Raw genomic sequence first — 24,974 nt, forward strand, 5'->3', positions numbered from 1 at the left:
GCCAAGCTCTATGGAAACGAACATAAAGAATGCCGTTTTCAAACAAACACTTCTTTAAGAAATAATTCAGTTGCAGGACAGCCCACTTTTAGTTTTCTGCTAGTTTCTTTTGTGGGAAGGGATACTCACATTGTCTAGGAATAGTGGAGAATTTAAAAGGGAAAAAGAAACAAAAATTGGGAAAACAGAAACTCAGTAAGTGAAATCTCTGTCCTTACCCTTATCTTGTGTTTTGACCCCAAAAACTGTCACCAAAATTGGTTGGTAACATCTTAAAGATTCTAAACTCAGTGGGAAAAGGATGTCAGGTAACATATATCCTTGATTTCTTCCTTTTTAAACTTCATGAAAATTAAATCCCATGTATTCAAATATCTACAGATTCCCAACTAATCCTACAAAGCTTACACAGGCTTTTGTCTAAAAACAGAACATTATATTCTTCTAGCAAACACTGATCTGTCTTTATCCTCATTGCTAACGGAATTATTATGCTAGCAGGGAATTAAATTATGGGAAAAACCAACTGTGTGTGTGTGGGGGGGGTGAGCAGGTCATAACAAACAAAGGGATTGTTTAAATTTTCGTTTCAATTTCCTACATTTCTCTTTTCTCCTGTAGAAGTTAGAAAATCTTCCAATGCATCAAAAGCTTGAAGACTGATCCAAAACGACTCTCTTTTAACTTTAAGAAGTGATGCCGATTCTTTGGAATAACTGCGCGGCAGCACCCCTTACCAAATCGATCATATGCTACATGGACTTGAAAACTCTGTAAAACACGAAAAGGCAAGATCACCCTGCCAGCAGCAGCAATCTTATTAGTTCTACTGATATGCTAAATATTAGCCATGGCTTGACACTTGCATTACACCCTCATCACATTTTATTCTGAAAAGGTTCCTTAAAAAGCTCTTCTTGTAAATCATATTGAATCTCTATTATGAAACAGATTCCAAGCAGCTTGACATGCGAACTCCATTAAGTGATGTGGGTCTCCGAGTTCTAACGACTGTGTTTGTACAGAGCTTATGTGCCGTAAGAAACCAGAGGGACTCGGAGGGCAGCGGGCCATCTATTTTAAAAACCAGTGATGGCCACCTGCCCTATGAAGCGAATGTTTTAGGGCATCAGACATCAGAGCGCGGAATTTGAGGCTGCTGTCACTCTTGCTGCCCCACTGGACGACTGTCTGATGCTTGAGGAGGTGGTAACAACCCCACCCTCAGTTCAGTGAATCCTATTCTGCTACAAAACCCTGTTAAGTAGAGGGGGATTGCTAACGGAAACGCTGACGAGTGCCTAACACAAAGATTATAACTGGAACACGGCAGAAACGTGTGCATTGAGGAAAGCAATGAGGAGGGAAGGAGAACTCTTCTAGAAACACAGTATTCACAGGAAAAAATAACCAGTGACAGGTAGGCTGGAGTGCAGATTCTCCTCTCCCCACATGGCTGACGACAAATTGTTAGTCTGATCTTCTGGTGTCACATCCTGCAGAGCGGATTTCAAGCAACACTGCTGGCTCTTTTTCATAAAACAATGCCCCGAGAGCCTGGGCTTCACAATAAATGGTTCAACCCATTTGCAGTGCTCGCTGAAAATACACAGGAGAATTCACAATGCCTGGCTATAATTCTTATTTGGCAAATGATTTTATTATAAACTGGTATCATAGTGAATCCATTTTCTTTACGGGTTTTCTGCTACTGTTTAATGGACTGTCAGTATAATTTAGATTTCATCTATTTAAATTCATTCAAGCCTGGCTCCTGATTGTACAGTAAATGGAACATATTTCTATTCAACGAAATTAATGACAGTTAATTGTAGTCTGTAGTTCTCAATTTTGTAAAAGCAACTGTTCCACAATTCAAGCATCAAGCTACAAAATGTCCACTCCAATTACTTTTTTGTATTTTCAGGCATCCACATCGTGTAAGCCTTGCTTATTAAGACTAATGTGTATATTCATTTAATATTTTTCTCATTCAAATATTTACTACCAACTTTCCAGAAAGAGTTAGGACTTAAATTATAACTAAAGGCAGGGAAAATGAAAGTTAATTATCAGTCTGAATAGAAAGATGCTCAATTATTATGGATTTTTTAAGCTAGCAAAACTAAAGATTAAAACTTTCTGCCTTATATACATATATGTATTTTATTACTTACTATAATACATTATATATTTTTATATATTTCAAATCAGTCACAATGTAAACATTAAGTGAAATTTATTAAAAAGTAGGCTAAACGTACCATATGGATTTAGATATACAATCAAGGCACACAGCACATTGTAATAAATACCGTACTGAATTACTTCTGAGACTGATATTCTGTTTAACAGAAATTTACTGCTGAGTTTTATTTAACAGACAACACAACAATCCCATGAGTGATTTTTTTCCTTCTTCAGTGATTAGTCTTTCACCTAAGCATCCACACAGCTGTATAAGAGACGCTTAAAGGAGAAAAAGGCACGCAAAAAGAACCTTGAGAGAAAATTATCAAATCAAGACCCAAATAATAATAAGGAAAGCATCCAGAATTCGCCACCCCAAAACTATAAACACCAGCCAGGGTCATAGGCTGACAGATTACAATTCACACAAAAACAAGAAAGTAAAGGAAAACCACAAGCTTCCCTTTCATTCCTTTTGTCAGCTTGATACTCTGCATCTGCTCAGCTGGGTCTGATTCTCCTACAACCACATTCCAGTCATGCCCCGTTCCAGAACTTCCTCAGGCTGCTGCCCCTGTTAGGGTGATCTAACTCGACTTGGTCCGACTGCAAGTCTGCTGAACCTCCAAGCCGCAAATCACAGTTTCTGTGGTCCTGTCTTCCCAATGTCACCGACGTCGCCTCCAGCTGGTATTTACCCCCACGGCCTGCTACTAACATATAAAGTCACTTGCTGAGTGGTATTTCTCCCCATTAAATGAAAGACCGAGGATTAGAATCCTGCCTATTTTTATTTCTTGCCCTACCTCACCTCCACAAAATACCTTGCACATAGTTATAGACATAGAAGATGATGCTCTTATGTCATCAATGGTATCAGCTGATTAATAAAATGCTACTAATACTATAGCTGGCATCTAATGTACCTCATTAAATTCTACTAGCTTATTCAAAGTCTATTACACTTTCATTGGGCCTCAAATTTAATCGTTTGCTTTGATTTATATAAACTTCTAAAGGCAAATGAAACCTGTTCCCTGACTCTTATTCTACTCCTATCTCTTCCTTCTAGCCCTCCTTAAATCATTGTTTTCATTTGGGTTTTTGTTGTTGTAGTAATTGTTATTTGGTCAGGTATTTCTTTTAAAATTAAAAGTCAAAGACTAAAGATATTATAAGAATAATTAAAAATATCTAGTCACTTTCAAATGACTGGATAAATATTGAGACCTCGGATTTTCATTCAAGATCTTCAGCCAACTATGAATTATAAATGTCATTTTGTAAGTATTCAACAGGTATTTGGGAAAAAAAATATTCTACTTACATAACAATTTCCAATTATCTATCTCCTTAGGATTCTACATGCAGCAATTTTGTTTGTAACATATACATCATTTTCAGGCTAAAAAGTATGGCGGGAGGTGACATCTTCTCTGGAAATCTGCCACCCACCTTTTATAATCAAAATTAGCAAAGATCTGAGCAAGGTAGCAGTATTTAGAGTATCCAAATGCCTCTTGATTTCTAAAATGAGATCAGAGATTTTGTTTATTGTTTGGGCCATAAGAAGTTCTGGATGCTTTCTGTATGAAACTATAGTCAACACACTTCAAGAAATGAGTGCAGTTGCTCTGGGCCACTATAACACTGGATGAGAATTTTGCTTTTTATAATTTGTACCTTGGAAAAATCATGCTTTGAACATCTGCTGAGACAAAATAACTTAGAACTTTGGGTGAAAAATACAAGGACTTCTCCATTTTAACTGAAATGGTAACAGGCAAATCTTGCCAAGATTACATTAAAACTAAAAAAATGAAGATAAATTTTTCTATATGGAGCAGAATCATAAATTCATAAAACATTCACATGCAGACTTACGCATACCACCTATGTGCCAGTTAAGTGCTGGAGATAGTGAGGTGAATAAAAATATTGTCCTTCCCTTGACAAGTTCACCATTTAATAATATCAGAGCTAAATATAGAAACAAATAATTATGTCTTCGATAATTTTAATTGTACTTGTTTTTCAGTCTCTGTAACAGAGACTGCTAGCTGAGCATAATATTCAATCTCCCCTTTTGCCCTCCTAACAGAACAGCTGACGTTTAGCAGGGCCTCTGGCCCCTCAGAAGAAAGACCACATATCCCTGCCTCCCTCATTAGTAGTACAGTTTGGTCATGGGCCTAATTCTGATCGTGGCATATGAACAGACGCAGTAGTGCAACTTCTGGAAACTGAGCCCTGAGAAGAGGAGGCCCTGCTCGTCCTACCCTTCCTATTATCCGCCTGTAGGCAAATGTGCTGGCTGGAGGTGGAGTAGGAGATGGGCCACGAGACAGGATGGGAATGGAGGCCGCACTCATGGAGTAACAAAACCTCTGACTGCAGCAAGAATTTACCGATCCACCACTCAGCATTTCTGGCCATTGTACACAAATTTTTAAATGGGGCAATAGTTAAACTACATTCATAAACAAAGTGACACCCAGAACAATGATTTGGAAAAAAAATTCTAATTTTTTAAAATAAGGAGTTAAGAAGGAACAGATGACCCTACTCTAGCAAATATAAAACATGGAACAGAACTTTTGATCTAAATACCATGACTAGAGAGCATACACGATTGCCTTCCAGTGGGATTAAGAAGCAACCCCTGCAGCCGGACGAAATAGGCAGAAGCAAGTCCACAACTGCCTCCCTGAAGAGACTTCACAGCTAAGTAAAATGCCCAGTAGGACTCCACCCACAAGGTTTTCAAGCAGGAATAAGGAGCAGTAACTTCTCCTCCTGCAAACTGACCAGCATTCTGCCTGGAAGGGCAGCTTGGTGGTGTCTACTGGCACCAGTGGGCCTCCCCCTCTTTCCCACTTCTATATGGGTTTGATTTTAGGACCTCAGACAGAATATGTGGCTGTTCCTCCAACAAAAATACAGGGACCACTGATAACAATATTTTCTGGATCGTAATTACCATTTATAAAAGTTAAAGCTGTCTAGAATTCATACTATACTAAGTTCTCAGAATATACTCCATATTTTACTTCATACTAGAAAGACCATATTCTCTCACAGCTTTTTCTCTTCCTTTCCACACCATTAATTGTAGATAAAAAGCAGAACGCAGAACCACGTGTGATCCATTCATTCTCTGAGGTGAAGACGTATCATCCAAACACGACGTAGTCTCTTGCTCTACCTAGAGGACAGTTCTCCAATTTCAAAACCGTAAATTCAGTCACTTGCAGAGGCCAAAATCCTATGGCACACCAGGGCTAATGAGAACAAACTGTAAAGGCAATACATTAAAAAACAGAAGTCCAACATAGTCTTACACTCACGAATTCCACTCCTAAGGAAAGTGAGCAGAAATGAATAAATGTTCACCTCCACTGTGTATAATGGAGACTATCTGAAAAGAACCTAAGATCCAATAATATATAACTAATTACATTATGGTATTTATCCATTAATGTGGGTGTGCCTAATGTTTTTTGAGCCATGATGCCTTCAGCAATCTATAGAGTCATTCCAAAAAAAACAAAAAGCAAAAAACTTAAATGTTTTAAATTTACAAAAACATATTGAAATATGTATCACAGTATGAGGAAAAAATGCAGTATAACATATGTACTTCTTTATTTATTGATTCATTAAACAATAAGATTTACTAGAGGTTATTCCCTTAATAACCTCCATAATTTCAAAGTAGTGATAAACATAAACATTATTTTGAGATGTTTTTCTCTACATGATGTGACAGCAGAATATCTGTGATTTATATTGGTGTCACAGGTACTGCCAATGTAACTATGGTTTTATTGCCTACCTTCATAATTGAAGTGAATGTTAAATGTCATTTGAAATGTAATGAATTAGTAAAAATAAAGATGTACTGTTTACCCATCCAAGTTCACAGTCTCCTGAATTCTATTCAGAAACCACCAGGCTGACCACGGATCCCAGGTTAAGAACACCAGTGTTAATGGAATACTAAGCAGCAATAATGATTCAGATTTATAATTACTGCCATGGCAATGAATTCAGGACAGACATGTTAAGTTAAAAAAATATTATTACAAAACAGTGAATACCATAACCCCATACATGTTTACTAAGGAAAGTGACCATGTAACAAATTAACAGTAGTTTAGTGGTTTAACTTTTACTTATTTGAATATTTCAATTTTTTTTTGACAATGTATCATTTGTTCCCAAAAAGAAAAAAAGAACAAATGCAGGAGGGAAAATAAGGGAGAAATAAAAAGACCAAAAGCCAAATACTGTAAATGCACTCATAGGGCAAAGGGATAAGCAGGTGAATTCAGGGCAGAGAACATAAAAACAGACCACCTCTAATCATTACGGAAGTTGGATTACAGAAACAACACTGAAAACAGAGTTGGAAATCCATACGAAATCCATACGCCGATGCAGCAGAGGCCGGAGCACTGAGCATCCCAGCAGCTGGGAAACAACAGAAGTAAAACACGTGATAAAACTGATGGTCTCTACAACCAGCCTCCACCAATCACAGCCTAAAGGCCAAATGCAATTTTTAAAAAGACTGCATGTACTCCATGATACCAAAGATCTATTTTTTGGATAGCTGCTTCAGACTTCAAAAGCATTCTAGTTTGCCAGAAAGATAGTCCAGGATTTTTCTCCCTCAAAATGTCTTATAGACAGGACACAGAGCAAACTGGAAATCAAGTCTCCAGTAGCTAGCTTGAAACATGAGGCATAAAATCCCTTGTAAGGAGTAATCTCCCCAAGTCTGAGTGCTGCTAGAGCTAATTCTCAAATGCACATTCCAAAACTCTAGGTGTATTTTTGCATTATGGAATAGTGGTAATTAAACTACTACTTTTCAATTAAACTGTTCCTGACCACATAAAAGCACAACAAACCAGGTGAGACCTTTTTGTGTATTTCCCTCCCCTCTACTAAAGAGAAAAAAATATATAATTATACAAGTATTATTAACATTCCCTCAGTCAATTTGGTAATTGTACAGTACCTATGTTTTATAATACCAGCACAAGGGGATATTTGGGACAAGTAAAGTCTGAAAACAAAATACTACCTAATAATAATAACAGCTTGTCTTCGAGCCAACAGTTACGCACAGATTTACTAAATGGAGCACAAATTAAAATGCTAACGTAAAAGCTGAGAATAACGAAAAACAACATGTCGAAATAATATGTAAGCCTGTATCACAAACTCACTCCATGTTTCCTTTTTAAAAGGAGCTTATAGCCATAATCAAAACCACTCCCCACAAGAATTTCTTTTACTGTATCAATCTCTATTGATTACTCTACAGTGAGACAGTAACACACCGCCTGTCAAACAGCAGCGCCTGCCCAGCACACAAAGAAAGCCAGAGCAATGCATGCAGCCTCCGGAGGAAATGTCAAACCAGTACATCCTTGCCTTTTACAATTCTTTTTACACATTAAACTACCACACTGGACATCGCTGAAAAGGCATTCCTTGCAAAGGCAATTGAATAAGGATATTTAGAGATGGGAGAAAATAAATGTCGGGGTTAAACAAGTGAACAAATAAATATGGAATACCTTTCATATGTAACATATAGTATGCTGCCCGATTAGTTAGAGCACACATTTAATAATGAGATAATGAAAAAGATTTAAAGATTGGATTCTTAATGCATACATAATGATAAAGCGTCATTATATATGAATTTAATAGACTTGGTAAAGTAACTTTAGAAATTTATCCATTTTCATGCATTTTAAGCAGTAACTTAAAAGAACCAGGTAACTTACCTTCCCCCATCTTTTTTATGGTACTTAAAAATTCATTACAAAATTTATATTAATACAAACATATGAAGAAGTAGAATATAAAAGCATATACTTTTTCTAGTATTTAGGGTATTCAGATATCTCCAAAGCAAAATTCATGCACACAAGTATCTATTCTGTAGTATTTAAATGTTTTACAAAAGAAAAAATCAGTCTTGTGCACATTTTTAAGTAATCAACAAACAATACAATGTTCCATCTTTAAATTCATAGACAGTATTTTTAATTTTGGAAAGTCTGGTTTTCTCAGCTGGTGAAGCTGTCAGAATAAATAGAAGGCAATATCTGGAAAGATGACAAACACATGGGTCAATGTCAAATAAAAGCCAATCGCTGTCAAGAGCAGAGCCAAATTCCTGCATTTCAATTTAAATGATGTTATCCAACTCAAATACCACCATGCCACTTCAAATCAAAATTGTTTCCTTTTAAAAAGAGCTTTTTACAAAACTGACAGAGTATAACAGATAAAACAACTCTTTCAGCAATTTCCTCAGCTACTACAAAGCGAGGCATCAATGTATAATTATAATAAAGGGAACATTTAACAATTAATTGAGCCAGCAAAAGCTAAACCTCCAGAGCTTAGGAGTTCAAACGCTTGCTCACTAAGCAAAAGGGCAGAGGATTCTTAACGTAACTGCAGGAAATCTCAATCCAATTAGACTCCAGGTAAATATAAATTTTGTTCCACTATGATTGGGGCTCTATTCGTCACAGCCCACCGGGCTGGTTTTAGTATCCAGCTTGGAGATTCAAACAAAAGAACAGCCCCCTGCACGCCCCCCCCCGCCATTGTAGCTCCCCATGCTACTGTGCTAACCCAAGGTTCTGTGATGAACGAACACAGAAGGTCTCCAGTTAGCTTGTTTTTACAACCAAGCCACAAGACTCTCAAAACGTATCACACAACTGCGAGGTAATAACGTGTCTGAAAATATTCGTGATTTGTGCCAGTTTATAATGGTGACATCTTAACTAACTCACTTTTTTCCTCATTCAGTTTCTATTCAGATTCTACGCAGAGTATATGTATGAACACTCTTTCAAAAAGGAAATAGAAATAAGTGTACAGGGATGACCAGTGCTCCACAGGGCTGCCTTCACCGGCAGGCTTCTTGAGAAGAATTTATACAGAATTAACAGGCGCGGGGGGAATCCCAACACTCACCTTGAGGTATCATTCTATATATGCCTCGTCTAGTTTGAGAGGAAGCAGAAAAAGTTACAACTTAATATCTAAATGGTTTGAACAATACAAACAAGTAAAAATTATTTTTTAATTTAACTGGACAAATCAAAGCAAATTATATTTTTAAGAGTAGCATAAAATACTAGGTGATGAAAAAAATTTAAGGATTTTAAGAACAGGCAGAACTAGAGGCTGAGGCAGGAAAACCCAGAGGCTGCATGCAGAGCCCTCTGGCCTGCAGGACAGGTCTGACCCTCTCTGTTTTTGTAAGGCCCACACGCAAAAAATGGTTTTTACATTTTTTAATGGTTTGGGGAAGGGGAGGAAGAGGGAATATTTTGACACATGAAAATTATACGAAATTCAAATTTCAGTATCCATAAATAAAATTTTATTGGTATACAGCCATGCCCATTTGTTTCTATCTGGTCTGTCACTCAAGGGCAGAGTTATGTAGCTGCAACGGAGTCCCGTGGCCTGCAGCAAGTGTGCAAATGTTTACAGTGTGGCCCTTGACAGAAAAAGTTTGCTGAGCACTGCTCTAGGAATGCTCGCTAAATAAGCAAAGCAGCTCAGCAAATAATGTCAATCTGACACCACAGAAGACCACAACGTCGATGGGCTTTTCTTTGACGATGACATATTCGCTCAGAAACCTCCTGTTTATAAAATGCTCACGAATTTTTCTCGAGGTCATCATCAAGCACACTGGCCCGAAGCATACAAACCATCCCGGCAGCCAGTGGCTTCCCAAGGATAACAGTGCGTCTGAAGTCACATCGCCACGTTCCCTGCCATGCACTGTACTTGGGCTGAAATCTCAGCTCGTTTTGTGACTCTCGGTCAGGGAGGCGAATATTCCCACCTTTGTGCCAAGAAAAGCTCTGGAAAGCTCCTCACAGCTCTTTTCAATGTGCCCCACTCAGCCTCCCTCACCTGGAACAGGAGATGAAAGCCATCTGACGTCTCATCTAGAGGATCTCTTCTACCCGTTCTATCTAGTTTGGATTTCTTTACCATTCGTGCTTCTTTTATCATTGTTTTGGACCTTTCCTTGTGCGAAAACAATGCTTGGAACAACAGAGAGGACAAAAATAAAGTGAAAATGGAACAGGAATGCTTTCTCTCTGTTGTCTGTCAACAGGGCATTAACAAACCAAGATACAAACCATCAATAAAAAAAAAAAAAAAAAAAACCAGCAACTGGGCTTTGAAGTCTTTTTATCACATCACTGAGTGCCAGGGGCCTGCTGATTAGCCCTGCCTCCTGCTTTCCTGTTTAACCTTCATCGGATGCTCTGAATGAACGCCACAGAGGCAGTACCTGTGTTTACCATGACACTCCGCAGAGGGTCTCGAGGAACAGTCACTGAACTTGGTACCCAAAACCATGGCAAACGGAAACCCTGGGAAGAGGCAAGTCCAGTTCCGGTTCAGATACAGAACTGGCATCACGACGGCCCGGCCAGCAGACGGCGTCCTACCAGCCAAGCCCACTCTACCCAACAGGAGCCGCGTTAACGTCCGAGCAGAGCGATGTCTGCTCCCAAACCAGCCTTCGCCAGGAATTCCGTGGGGTTTCCACACTATATTGAGATGTTCTGGGGGCATTTGCACAGGCCAAACAGCCTCCTAAGAAAAGGTGTGCCTGAGCCTACCGGGTGTCACAGAACAATTTCATGAGCTGTCACCACTAGGCAGGCAAGCGTTCCACAGAACCTTTTAAATATCCACGCGGATTATATCACCCTAACAAAATGAAAGAACGCAAGGTCCTAACAGAGCCAAAGACCTTCATCTCTGGAGAGGACGCACACATTGGGATCCCATCATGTGTAGCAGTCTTTACAGCCAACCTGAAACAGTGTTTTGTTTTCTTTTTTTAAAAAAAAAAGCAAGCAGTCGACGATGAGATAGTTGCAGACTCTCGTGAATCGTCAAATGACTAAATGATGTGAGGTCAGACGCCACCTCCTTTTGGAGTTTTAAAGATGGAGAGTTAATGACGATACTGTCGCCCTTTAGGAGGTCTGAATCTTTTCAGCCTCGGAGGGTTATAACTGAAGTGACCCCAATTAACTGGGGGGTGTTTCTCTCCTTAAACTGATGTCTCCATGAAAATTCAGAATTAATTAAAAAAAAGACTTGAGAAAGCATATTAACATTTTGGGGGTTAATTTTAAAAATCAGGACATATTTGATATTTTTGTTTTATAAAGAATTTGGCTTAGAACAACAGCCTTGTAAGTCCAATTTTAAAAAGTAACACTTCCTAGGCTTTATCACACGCTCCGGCCTGTCTAACGAAGCCCCACACGTTTGTGCGTATACTCATTTAATCCCCATTACAACCCTGAGGTGCGTGCTCTGATCCCCATTTTCCTGATGAAGAAACGAAGGTACAGGTGGTCCCTTGCCATCTGTCTCCCACATCCCACAGCCCCAGAGGAGGAACCCACTGGACTGTGCTGCTGGCTCCGTGTGAAACTGATTCAGACGCGAGCCCTAAGGGAGGTTATGCACAGCACGAAGTACCTAAGACTTCTCTAGGTTCACTTCACTCGTGGGTATCATTTATTTCTTTATAGGAAGAGTTAAGTACTTGAGAAGGTTTGTATTAATAGATCCTTTAACAACAGAAATCAAATGTTACATTATTTTACCTAATAAGCAAGCCTAAAAGTTGAAGATATTAACTACTTTATAAACAAGACCAATCATAACTCAAAAATCGTTTAAAAGTGACTGTTAAAATTTGTTCAATTTATAAAAGGGGTAAGATTTATAAGCTGAACTTTAAAGAAACAGGGCAGTGTCTATTTTAATTTGTAAGTTTAACCAACTGAACCCCAGCTTTCTAAACCAAAGTGCACTCCGGATAGTCTTCTGTGCGTATAACCCCCAGCCCGAGGGCCCTTCCAGGAGAGTCATTATATCAACGCGCTGCACGTGCTCACTGCCCAGCTCCTACAAGAAGCACAGCTGACACGATGCTGGTCGAGAGGCCGCCCAAGAAGCCCGCGGTAAACCCTCCAGTCTGCAGCCACTAGCCCACCTGGGCTAAGAAATATTTGGGAAATGCATGTACCTGGGTGTCAGGCGGGGTCTCAGCTCCCGCTCCCCACATAAGAACGCAGGATACGGTGAGGCCAAAAAGGAACACCCACAGAGCCACGCATAGGGGAGTCAGACCACTATATTCTCGCTGGCGGCTGGGTTGGAGACACAGGAAGCAGGAGCCGCACTATCTGCAATCCACTGTCCGCTTCTCTGCCAACCAACCAACCCCCTAGCGTAGCCATGGCAGTTATATCAGTGGCTAATGGCTAACAGGTAACAGCTGATGGCCATCTAATAAGCGAGCCAGCACCTTTCCACGTGAGGCCGAGAGCCTGGAAACTGCTCTCTGGGACTCTGTCCCCACACTGGGGTACATCCCTGAGCGAAAAGGAAAAGGATGCCTGCCCTGCTGGAGCAGCCAGCAGAGAAAAAATACCAGAGAAATGGGAATGGAGGTATTTAAAACAGGTGTAAGACATGGGGATGAGGGACGGGGAAAGGTGGTGAGGCCCAGTGACCGGAGGTCCTAGTGGAGTCAAACGATTTCTGGAATCTGGGACTGCATGGCTAAGAGGTGGAAGAGTGGGATCCAGGAAACTGAGATGAGTCCACTCTCAGGAAGCTGCATTCCTGAATTTGATGATTAATTGCTCATAAACAAACCTTCAAAGAATTCCCATTTAACATGTTCCTGTCATTATCAAGGATGATTTTTAAATAGTCACATATAAAACATGCCTGTCACTTTCGAACACACAGTTTTGCAATACGTTGTGGTTCGTTGTTTCTCATGTAGACATTTCTGCAATAACAGAATATACTATATGTTCCTGGGAAAACCTCATGTAGAGCGAAAAAGTGCACTAAAAATAAAAGGGCTTATCTAAACTACACATTAACGGGCAGATGACTCAAAATCTATGCAACTCTTAAAATCAGGTTACTATTGTTTGAATAATCAATAATGGTATGTCAAGAAATAAGACAGCCCAGGCAGGTACCCCCAGGGGCTGGAGGTTGCCTTAGGGAGTCCTTAAAATACAAGAAAACAAAGATGCTGGCATGAAAGCACCAAACGATGCAGATTAACTGGAGGCTTCTGTGAAGGTGAGCGCAGCGGGCCAGGCAACCAACCGGCCAGAGTCAGACAGTAGGTGGGTGCACCTCTCTGGGGAGGGAACCCCAGGGTGCAGCGCTCATTTTTCATTTTATTTTAAATAAAGATGAAAGAGCTCTTGCCAGTGCAATAGCCAAATTGAAGGTTTAAATTCTCACCTACTTTTTCCTTTTCTGCTAAAATACAATCCTACATTAAACCACGTAATTATATATTATAATTCTCCCTCCATTCACACTCCTCTTCCTAGGAAAAGCTGCATATCAACCAGCACCAATTGTACATTCCACTGACATGATTCCTCTATTTACCTATCACATAACAGCAAAACAAACTATTTACAAACGTCCGTATGTTCTGACGAGTTCTCAGTGATTCCAGTGCGACAGTGTGAGTCTCCTGACAAGTGGTACGGAGTGAACATGCGCCGTTTTTCTGGCCTTCTCTCACCTATTCCCCCTACCAAACAGCTCCCTAATTTCATTGTGGGGAACTATCACCATGTGCAGTTTGGGGGAGGCGGGGTGCAATAGATCATGGTTTCTGTCTTCTCTTGTCCAAGACACAGACATGCAATTCCAGCTTGGCCAACTGATTTTCCTCTCCTGGGAGCTCCGACAAGGCCAAGACAGCGCTAACTGGCAGCCACTCCGGTGGCAGCACCAGACTCAGCAGGGCCAGGGATCCAGGCGGTTCCGACCCATTCCGGGAATTACCCCACCAACAAATGATGTGTGTGTGTGAGGTGGTCAAGGTTCTCCGACTTATATTCAAAACCCTTTAACGAATCCAATATGCACACGTTCGTTACATCAAAAACTATGTATTTTCCCCGTCAGTTGCTGAGTTAAGGGTTCAAATCCAGTAATCAGCATTAGCCTAAATATTCTGGAACAGTTTACACCTCTCTCATTCGGCTTACTTCCGGTAACTGTTGTACATTTACCTTTTTAACAATCATTCTGTGTATATACAAAGAGTGACCAAAAAATGTATACACATTTTAAGAAAGGAAAAAACTACTAAAATTGTAATACTTAATATATATCAGTAACAAAAGATGAATACGTCATGTGTATACATTTTTTTTGGCACCCCTGGTATATATTTAGCATGTGAGACAAACAATTTTCAAAAGCAGACAAGATGTAACTAATTTTAGGAGTAGAAAAAAAGAAAAAGACCAAAGTACAATTGACCCTTGAAAAACATGGGTTTGAAGTTCATGGGTCCCCTTATACTTGTATGTGGATTTTTTTCAATAAATATGGTAAATGTATTTTCTCTTCCTTATGATTTTCTTAATAACTTTTTCCTAGCTTACTTTACTGTAAGAATGCAGTATGTAACACATATAACGTATAAAACACCTGTTAATTGATCATGTTATCAGTAAGGCTTCTGGTTAACAGCACGCTAAGCTAACAGTGGTTAAGTTTTGAGGGGTCAGAAGTTACACGGGGATTTCTTGACTGTGCATGGGGGCAGTGCCCCACCCTCTGCATTGTCCAAGGTTCAACTGTAATTACATCATTTGCATTTTCTAAGAAACAGGCCTACCCCTTCTTCTTATTTCAACAGACGTGTGTTTGTTTTTTGTATTATCGTCAGAATTTATGCAAATATCCCTCCATTTTTGGCTTTCACCAGTTCTCACAGGCCAGCATCATCTTACAAACTAGCTCTGTGACCCTGGCCTCTGAGCCTTCATTTCCTCATCTGTGTAACAGGGAAATAATGACTCAGTTGTGTAGGGACATTTTGAAGGACTAGAAACAATACATGGAAAGCAAGCCCAGTACTGGACGAGCAGGTGCTTTAGCGATGGTGGTTAGTTATCATCCATAGGTGCAGCTCCCCTCCTCCCTCATCGCTGTCCACTTGCACCCAAGTTCACGGTTCCCTTTGCAATCAGGCACTTTAGAAGACCCGAATTTTTCCCGATGGACTGGTGGGAATTTAACTGTCCAGGTGCCTCTGTTCCTGTTGAACTGTATGCGCTGTATGTCACATCACAATCTCAAGCCATGAAAGTCTATCTCCTTTTTCCTCTAAAAGCACATCTTCTGTGCTCTCTGTTTTCAGGTCTGCCTAAACTCCAGTCTGCCATAACTAAGTGACAGGTGTGCTGGGATGCTGATCCCTCAGCCCCGAGGCGCTGCACTCGTTTCCAATTGTGTACTAGCTTGAGAAGGACTGTCTGTCGCACTGGTCTAGAGCAGTGATTCGCAAGCTTTAAGGTGTATTTCAATCACCTGGGAATCTTATTAAAACAAAAGTGCGATTCAGTAGACTTCGAGTGGAACCTGAGATTCTGCATCTGTAGCCGACTCTCGGGGTGACAATCTGTGGCCAACACCTGGAGCAGCAAGTGTCATCTGTCTAGCGTCCATGTCTCACTACACTTACTGACCCTTTCCTTATGAAATCAAAAAAGATATGGTTAATTAGTCAAATTCCCATCACTTTCCCCTTTTTTGGGGTTACAGTAACATTAGAACAGCAGTTTCTCTTGTTTCTTTTACCCTCATAAAGTAGTAAATTTTTTTGTACTAAATTTTTTTACATATGCATGATAACGTCCTAATATACATCAAAAGGCAAAATTTCTTGGGGCTCCAGAAAAAAAGATAAAATGAAATTTCAACAGAAACAGAAAAATAAAAATTAATGTAATCCACATCTAACAGTACATTACAATGTGATTAAACATAAGAAATACATTTTCACACCTATTCCAAGGACACACAACTTAGAAAGCTGAAACAGTCACTCAAACCCAAGTCTACCTAGCAACAAAGCTTTTTCCCCTTGTTATGGGTTGAAGTCCACCCCACCCCCCAAAATTCAAGTTGAAGTGCTAACCCCCAGTACCTCAGAATGTGACCTCACTTGGAAAAAGGTCATTGCAGATATAATTGGTTAGGATGAGGTGGGCCGTAATCCAATATGACTGGTGTCCTTATAAAAAGGAGAAATTTGGCCCTAGAGATAGGCACACACAGAGAATGCCCCAGGGAGACTGCAGTTATAGTACGCACAACGTGAGAGGCTTGGAACAGACGGCTCCTTTCCTAGCGTCTCCAAGGAAAGCTGGGTCCTGCCAACACCTTGATCTGCAACCTATGGCCTCCAGAGCTGTGAGACAATATATTTCTGTTGTTTAAGCAACTCAGTTTGCGGTACTTTGTTATGTCAGCCCCAGGAAACGAACACACTGCCTCACTGTGATCCCTCCCAAACAAAAGCAAGGTCTGAAGGTGATCACGCCAATTCGCAATTATGGAGAAAGTGTGGTGTGCCAGATGGAGATTCTGACAACTGGCATCCACTGAAAGGCATTAAGCAGATTAGTATTAGGTTTATTAAGTGCAAATGAACTTGTAACACATGTCAAACCACTTTTATTCAAGCAGGGCCTGAAGGTTCCTTTATCCCGGAATTCACATTTCTTGTTACATAAAAATATTCTTGCAATCATCAGAAAAAGGTGTGCCAACCTCAAAATAAGAATGCCTCCAGAAGACACCTGCGCTTGCATGCACATTACGTCCAACTAAAATTCTTTTAAATATAAGAGACTTGGATAAAAAGTTACAGATCAAATGAGCTTTTACCCTCCCCCCAAAAATTTATGTCCTGAAACACCAAATGCCAGAGTTTTGTCTGGCTTTATTTTAAAGAGGGTATGTCTGTCTGAGTGACTGCCACAGGTAAGCTTTCAATCATTCAGAGAATCAAGACTTTGAAACCGAACTCAGCCTTTTACCAGGTCAGAGACCAACCCATCAGTGAAATATCAGCAGCTAAACGTGGGGACATGTTAACATGCTGGTGACTCCCTTCTCTCTTTAAATAGGAACCCGAAGCAAAGGAAAATTATCTATTGAAGAAACTAGTTTCGTATTTTTCCTTTTTGTTTTTAAGTAAGTTTCACTGACATATATATATAACACACGTTCAGAAAAGTGCAAAGCATGATAAATTCTCAGCAATTAAATAAACGCACATAACCAGCACTGTCACCATGAAACAGAACAGGAGCAAACCTCGGAGGGCGCCCGCTTCCCGCACTTCTCCCGTACTTCTCCACACACCAGCACCCATCAATGTAAGTAACTATGATCCTGACTTCAAAACCCTAAAGGGAAGTTTTATCTGTTTTAAAACTTTATACAAAAGAAACCATACAGTATTATACTCTTTTGTGTCCATTCAACATTATGCTTGACTAAACAGTCTACACTCTATCCATTTCGATTCAAACTAGATCCCCAGGTTTCATTTTGTTTATTTTGGATTCTTTTCAGCTTAAATCCATTTGCATCAAAAGAAATTAACACCTCAATATTCAATGTACAATCAATTCTAGTTTCTAGGTCCTTTTTCAGTCCCCACTTCCTAATAATAATGAGAAACATTTGCGAATAAAAAGGAGAAATGTTTTATTTCACCTAAGATTTCATAAATCACAAACTTAAAAGTTCTTTGTCTTTTAGATATAAAATTTATCTTCATGTAAAATTTCACACTTTTTTCATAAAAGAAATAACACAGATATAACACACTTGAAAATCCTTACTTTTGATTTCCCCTCATGTTTGTGATGGAGATTTCTGTTATTCTAGGAATATCTAGGGTAAATGGGAGGAGAGTCAAACAAAATTATCAGTTGATAAGACAGAATACAAGAAATGGAGAACCAGCTTAACAGGCACTTTTTAAAGAACATGTTTCTTTATCGAAATAGCAAGCAAAACTGATAAGCCAAAATGAAAAAACACCTCCCGGTAATTTGAATTTAATTTTTTGACTGTTTTACCTGATCAGGAATAAATGGGTCATAGTATCTAACTGAAAATAGTGGATACACTGTTGGGAAGAATGTAAGCTGGTACAGCCACTAGGGTAAACAGTATGAAGGTTCCTCAAAAAAAGAAAAATACAACTACCATAAGATTCTGCAAGTTCCACTTCTGGGTATACAGCTGGAGGAAATGAAACCACTATCTTGAAGAGATTCTGCACCCCTAAGTACATCACAGCATTATTTACAATAGCCAAGACATGGAAATAACCTCAGTGTCCATCAAGGGATGAACAAATAAAGAAAACGGTGGTAAATATATACAATGTAGCATTATTTAGCCATAAAGAAGGAAATCCTGCCATTGCAACAACATGGATGAACCCTGAAGGCATGATGCTAAGTGAAAAAGTCAGACAGAGAAAGACAAATACTGTATGATATCACTTACATATGGAATCTAAAACAACCAAACTCATAAAAACAGAACAGATTAGTGGTTGCGGGAGGAGAGAAATGGGTGAAGACAGTCAAAGGGTACAAACATCCAGTTAAGGATGAGTAAGTTCTGGGGATGTAATGTACAGCATGGTGACTATAATTAGCAATACTGCATTGTATATTTGAAAGTTAAGAGAGTAAATCTCAAAAGTTCTCACCATACAAGAAAAGAATTTAATATCTGGACGAGCTTATGGATGCTGTGGTAATCATTTTGCAATACACACGTGTATAAAATCACTGCATTGCACATCTTCAACAACGTCTTTTGTCAATTGTATCTCAATAAAGCTGGGCGGGGGAGGAAATAGTGGAAAGAAATTCATATGCTACCCACAGCAAACTTTAGAAATCAATATGCTATGGTAAAGAAGCCCCAAAGGGAAGTCTGGCTGCACACAGCTGTGTAATAAATCAATTTGTTACCGTGACAGTCATCTCAAAAGCAGAGCAATGGTTGATAGATAACAAAGAAGTCAGATTAGACACAGGGGCAACATATAGAGCCCCACACAGTTTCTGTTTAGTTTTTTATTTTAGAACAAGTCTGTTAAATCATTCATTGGGAAATCAATGATTCAAGAGAGACTTCAAGAAGAATTATTGGAATTTTGACATCATTAATCAGTCAATAGATTTTTGAAGGGTTTTCAGAAATTTATTTATTCAACAAATATTATGGAATGCACACTATGTGTACACTGTTGTCATAGGTGCCAGGAATGAAAAGCAAAAAAAGAGTTGCTGCTTTACGGAGGAGATATTATCTTAAAATAATAAGGGAAAAAAGTAGTCAATTATTACTGTTATAAGTGCTGGAAAAAAGATACATTGTAACGCTATGACAGTATCTCTGACGGAAGTCTGGGTAGCCTGGAAGAGGCAAGGCCACGACACTGGAATGGAGAGCTGAGAAAGGTCAAGGAGTGAAGAAGTGTGTCTGTGTGGGTCTGAGCGAGGGGCTCACCAGCCCTCCACTACAGCAAGTGCAAAGGCTGAGACAGGAGGTAACATGGGCAGCATAACTAACTGTCCAGTACGCTGAGCTCCTACGAACAGAATCAAGGTAAGTCCAGAGATAAGGAGCACGGGCAAGAAAGAGCTGGTCATGACGTGCATGAGATTAAACCTTAGCTAGTGATAAATTCTAAATAACACCTAACTTGTCAATAAAACCTCATTCTTCTCAACCCAAATAATCTGATTACAGATGTGTTCCCCTAGGACAGGGAAATATACCTATGTAATCGTCTGTTTTGGTCCTCACAGTATCGCTCACTGCTGGACTCATTCTTAATGACATTTTGAGAGGTATCCATAATTTACACTTAATCTGAGTATTAAAACTAATTCAGAAGAGTACAAAGCAAAATAATAATAATCTGTGCTTTGTACCCAAAAGAAACAAATAAGCATGAAAGATCTACCATTCAACAACTAAGAATACACTGAACAAATCCCTTATGATGTCCCATGGAGTTCTTACCTAACCATTAACATACAGCTAAGCATCCTGAATCTCTGCAATTGGGTGAGGATAACAGTATTTTCATCACTAACAAAAGATGTGATTGTAGTACTCTGCACCAAGAAAGGAAAAGACCAGAAAGGAAACCAAAGGAAAGAGAAACCAATCAAGTCCCATCAGGAATCTAATCACAGTACCCCACTTCTGATTCTTCAGTTGAGGCGAACCTAAAGAACAGGCAATATTTAACAAGCCTCTATTTAGAAAGAAACTTTTTGGAGAAAGCAACGAAGTCATTTAGCTTCCGAAGAATCACCCAAAACTAAAAGACACCACTGAGCAGGTCAAAGACAGTCAAGTCAGTCTCCTTACCAGAATCGGACACCCACCAGCCCTGGAGGGGGGCTGGGGGGGGGAGCCCCAATCCCGGCAACAGCACGTCACCTACCCAAGCACGAGGGGTCACGCTCTGACCACCACAGAAAGCTTGCAAACCATTTCGGTTTCTACAGATCTTTTGTAACATGTTCAGCATCCAGAGACAGCCTATCTTTTCCACATTTCACAAGGGTCCTCTTTTCTTCCCCAAACATTTTAAGAACCCACTGCTTTGTAAATAAGCCTTTAGCAATCTGTCTCCACAATATTCTTCTAAACATCACGCAGGAAGGATTTCCTGTCATCCTGTACAAGGTGCAATATGAACGAATGTGCAAGTTCCCAAACTAGTTTTCTCAAAACTGGTTTTGTTTAAGGAAATATTCAGAACAGAGAGCGATAGTCCCATAAATGCAGGGAAAAGGCAGGGTGTTTTTTTACTGTTAAAGAGGTTTCCTTGAACTGTGGGACTTCTCAGCGTCATTAATTATGACTCTCTCATGAGAGAGACAGTACGTGCAGCATTTCCCACATGTATCTGACTACAAATATTTTGGGAAGTATCACCTCTAACACAGGAGCCGCGTTCCATTGAGGAAGCGTTCCATTGAGGAAGGCTGGCGTTCCATTGAGGAAGGCTGGCGGTGAGTCCCGCCAGGGCAGCTGGCCCGCTGATCACATCCCCACATTGAGTTACAATGTATCAAGAGGAAAACATAATGAATAACGTCTTTAAGTTACCATACTCAAAATCTCTACCTAAAGGAGCTAACATATTCTATTCCTTTCTCACCATCTAGAGCTAAACAGGCCCAAAGCAAGCAACTTGTGGTGACTCTCTAACGAGATACTCCGCAGTGGCTGAGAAATTCTTACTATCTGATATCTGAGTCTGATTCTGACACTGACGGTTCTGTAACCTCCACTGACTCAGTCTCTACAGCAGAGCTCGAACCTCTCTACAACCTCGTCTTTGATACTTTATATCACAGAGCTGTCTTCTCAATCATCAACCAAGAAACTATAGTAGTGAATACAAATTTATCTGTGTAAGTTCTAATACTATTAGGTTGGTGCAAAAGTTATTGCGGTTTTTGCGATTATTTTTAACCTTTTAAACTGCAATTACTTTTGCACCAACCTACCGTGTTTCCCCGAAAATAAGACCTATTCGGACAATCAGCTCTAATGCGTCTTTTGGAGCAAAAATTAATACAATTTTTTACTTATAGTAAAATAAGACTGGATCTTAATATAATACAATATAATAATATAAGACTGGGTCTTATATTAATGTTTGCTCCAAAAGACGCATTACAGCTGATAGTCCACCTAGGTCTTATGTTCGGGGAAATACGGTAACATCTTTTGAAACTCAAAACTAATTCCTATGGGGGAGGGGGGGTCTGGCACTTCATGCGAAGTTCAGAACAGTTACATACTCCGCAGTAAAAACCTGCACCAGGTTAATGACATAACATAATCTCTTTAACCTCCCTTTCCTGAAAAAACATCAAAACTGGGAGACTTTTAATCTGTTAATTACAGCTCACATGAAATTCATGTCATTCCTCAGCACTCTGAGTAATTCAAACAAAATGATTTCAGCTAGTTTCACTGACTTCTAAAAGAAAAGTATCTTCACACACACAATCTATCAAATGGAAAAGGCAGAGTTTGCTGGTGCCCAGGAGGTTCTGAATCTCCTTCTGGGGCATCTCATCTAGAAGCTGGACCTATCTCTCTCTGCACAGTGCTAGAAACCTGAGGACACTGAATGAGCATCACAGATTTTCTGAAAAACAATGCCGGTTAGTTGGCTTCATCTATTATCATTGATCAGAGAGCCGGAAGCTCAATTCTTTAAGGAGGATATGGGGAGAAATAAACCATGGGCTGAAGCTCATTAAAAATACCTCTCTACCTCCGGTCACTCCTGGAGCCAGAGGAATGAAATGTAAAATTCCTGTTTCCAAGAATCTTAAGGTTTACCTATCCCACCAGAGTCACTACATGCTAATTTGTGGTGAAGATAAAAAGCCAGGAGGAAGTCAAAAGATGACAACTACTGAACAGATGGTGAAGGGGAGAAGCAATAGCCTGAGACAAGGAAAGCACTGACAAACGCACAAACGGGACTGAAGAGCATGTGAGGCAGACACAGGCAGGAAGGGAACACATCCAGTGGGAGAAAGGGAGCCCACGCGTGCCCTCCCGTGTGTCCACCCAGACCACCCCAGCTGGGGTCCCGCTTCCTGAGCGGGGAGAAGGAAGGCTGAGATAGCGCCTCCCCCACACAGGACAGTGCTGTGCCCCAGTGGAAAGCCCTTACCTCCAGGTCTGTACACGACGTCGTCTTCGGTGATGTACGAGGTGATCTCGCCAGTGTCCGTCCTTTCGTAACGAGACTTTTTTTTCGGTGGCTTCTTCTTATTCTTCTTCGTGGCCTCCTCCGTGGTGGCACTATTGTTGTCATTCTCCTCATCGTCACTGTGATCGCTCTCAGCATAATTCTTGGCTCCTCCTTCCAAGGTGCAGCTCCTGCGCGGCCTGGAATTCTCGCCCTCTCTTGCTTTGTCCCTTTTCTCTCTCTCTCGGTCCCGGTCCCGGTCCCGGTCCTTCTCTTTGTCTTTGTCTTTGTCAGCTGTCATGATTCGCCACGTGCCTTCTTCTGTCCTCTCACGGCTAGGCCTCCGTGAAAGGTAGACAGTAAGCCTGGGCTTCAGTCTTCTGAATTTCTCACTCAATTCCAGGGAAAATCCAACCACTCCAACAACCCCAACGTTTCAAAAATGCTAAGAGAGAAAAAAGAGAGAGAGAAATTGATATTACTTTATCACTTTCTCACATTTTCTTCTTCAAATAATGTTTTGTGAAATGAATCTCTCATTCATGGTTTAGCCCTAAAAACTTCTCACAAGCCACAGGGAAAAAAGTGCAAGTGATAAAAAATTTAAATATATACAGTTTATGGTCTCAGCTAGCATATGGTTTGGGATTTTCTACCACACCAATAATGAAAAATGTCTGAATGCATAAGAATAAACTATACTTTCTGTTCACCAATTGTTTTCTCTTTTTTTAAGGAAAAAGTGTACACAAGTAGGTAACATATAATGGGTATAACTATACAAAAGGCACTTCATAACCATAAAATTAATTTAAAAGGGAAAGAACCTGTAGTAAAAATTATTTCTACCTGAAAAAAAATTAATTTGGATAGCCTTGGAAAATGTCTCAGGATGTCTCATGTTGTTGCTATCCTCTGAAGACTCTTTCTAGCCACTTCTCAAATTTCCAGTGCTTTCCCAAGAATAAACATAAGAGTTGACTCAAATAAAAGTGACAATTTCAAAGAGATTCTTTGCCTTCTATTATATTTGTTCACATCTTTTGAGTGTACTATTCTAGTTATTTTCCAGGATAAATGGTTTCTGGAAAGACATATTATCTCTGCCTTAACAAAACATAACAGCTGCCAAAAACAACCTTCCATCTTCAGGGAACATTAGGTGGTTTTTACATTCTTCCAAATTTTCACTATTAATAGCTCCCCTAATAAACTCCTCCCTAGAACTAAACCCAACAAGGAATGCACAAAGTTGTTAAGAGATTAAAATGAGAAGAGTGAATACCAAACTCCAACCCAATACAATTCTAATAAAAATTTTATAGGAGGGAAAATACTGTTTTGTTTACAAGTCAGTTTTGGAACAGTAATAATAGCCTGCAATTTATCTTTTGCAATCTTTTATCATCTTCCCCAGTATCTCATCTAATTTGTTCAACAATCTGTACCAAACACTATCTATGTGCCAGGTGTTCGGAACTAAAGGTACAATGATGGAAAAACTCATGGTCCTTGCCCTCAATGTTCTAATGCAAAAAAAGGAGACAAACGATCAAGATGAGAACCATCTGTTTCTCATGTTACTAGGGCCAGATAGGAAACAACATATGCAAACAAACAAAAGATTGGTCCTCTTTACTTCAACAACAAACAAATCAGTTTGCAATTATATGTCTCAGACGCAGAGGAAATTCTCATTGGTCATGCCAAAGCCATAAAAATAATCATATACTTTCTTCAAAGCTCATAGGTCAGACCTGATACCAGAAAAGACCTACCCATAAAACACTTCAAATATCCTTAGGCATTCAGGAAAATAAAAAATGTTAACAACAACTTTTGGGAGCTAGACCGATGAAGAAGCAATAATGCTGACAATCTATAAGCCAAGTCAGAAATATGAAAGCATGGAGCACAAACCGAGATTACTTCCTTCCACATAGGAAATGTGCTTTCAGATAGGATTTCAATTTTCTAAACATATTTCAAGAAAATGAAAAATTATTCCAGTGCCTGCAAAACTTCTGCCTAGATAAATCATTTGTTAAACAGACAGTAATAAACTCCA

At 39.7% G+C, this 24,974-nt stretch overlaps 1 protein-coding gene across 2 annotated transcripts in view; it reads right to left on the minus strand.

The window, feature by feature from the left end:
• RERE (arginine-glutamic acid dipeptide repeats) overlaps window positions 1–24,974 on the minus strand; it is a 384,373-nt gene that overhangs the window by 212,916 nt on the left and 146,483 nt on the right. For both annotated transcript variants that reach the window (XM_033115937.1, XM_033115938.1), the window contains exon 2: window positions 22,889–23,351. In XM_033115937.1, coding sequence (XP_032971828.1) covers window positions 22,889–23,207 — 319 coding nt within the window. In that variant the 5' untranslated portion in view covers window positions 23,208–23,351. The remainder of the gene's footprint in view (window positions 1–22,888; window positions 23,352–24,974) is intronic.

Source organism: Rhinolophus ferrumequinum, chromosome 9 (assembly GCF_004115265.2).
Source record: "Rhinolophus ferrumequinum isolate MPI-CBG mRhiFer1 chromosome 9, mRhiFer1_v1.p, whole genome shotgun sequence".
NCBI classification, from domain to species: Eukaryota; Metazoa; Chordata; class Mammalia; order Chiroptera; family Rhinolophidae; genus Rhinolophus; species Rhinolophus ferrumequinum.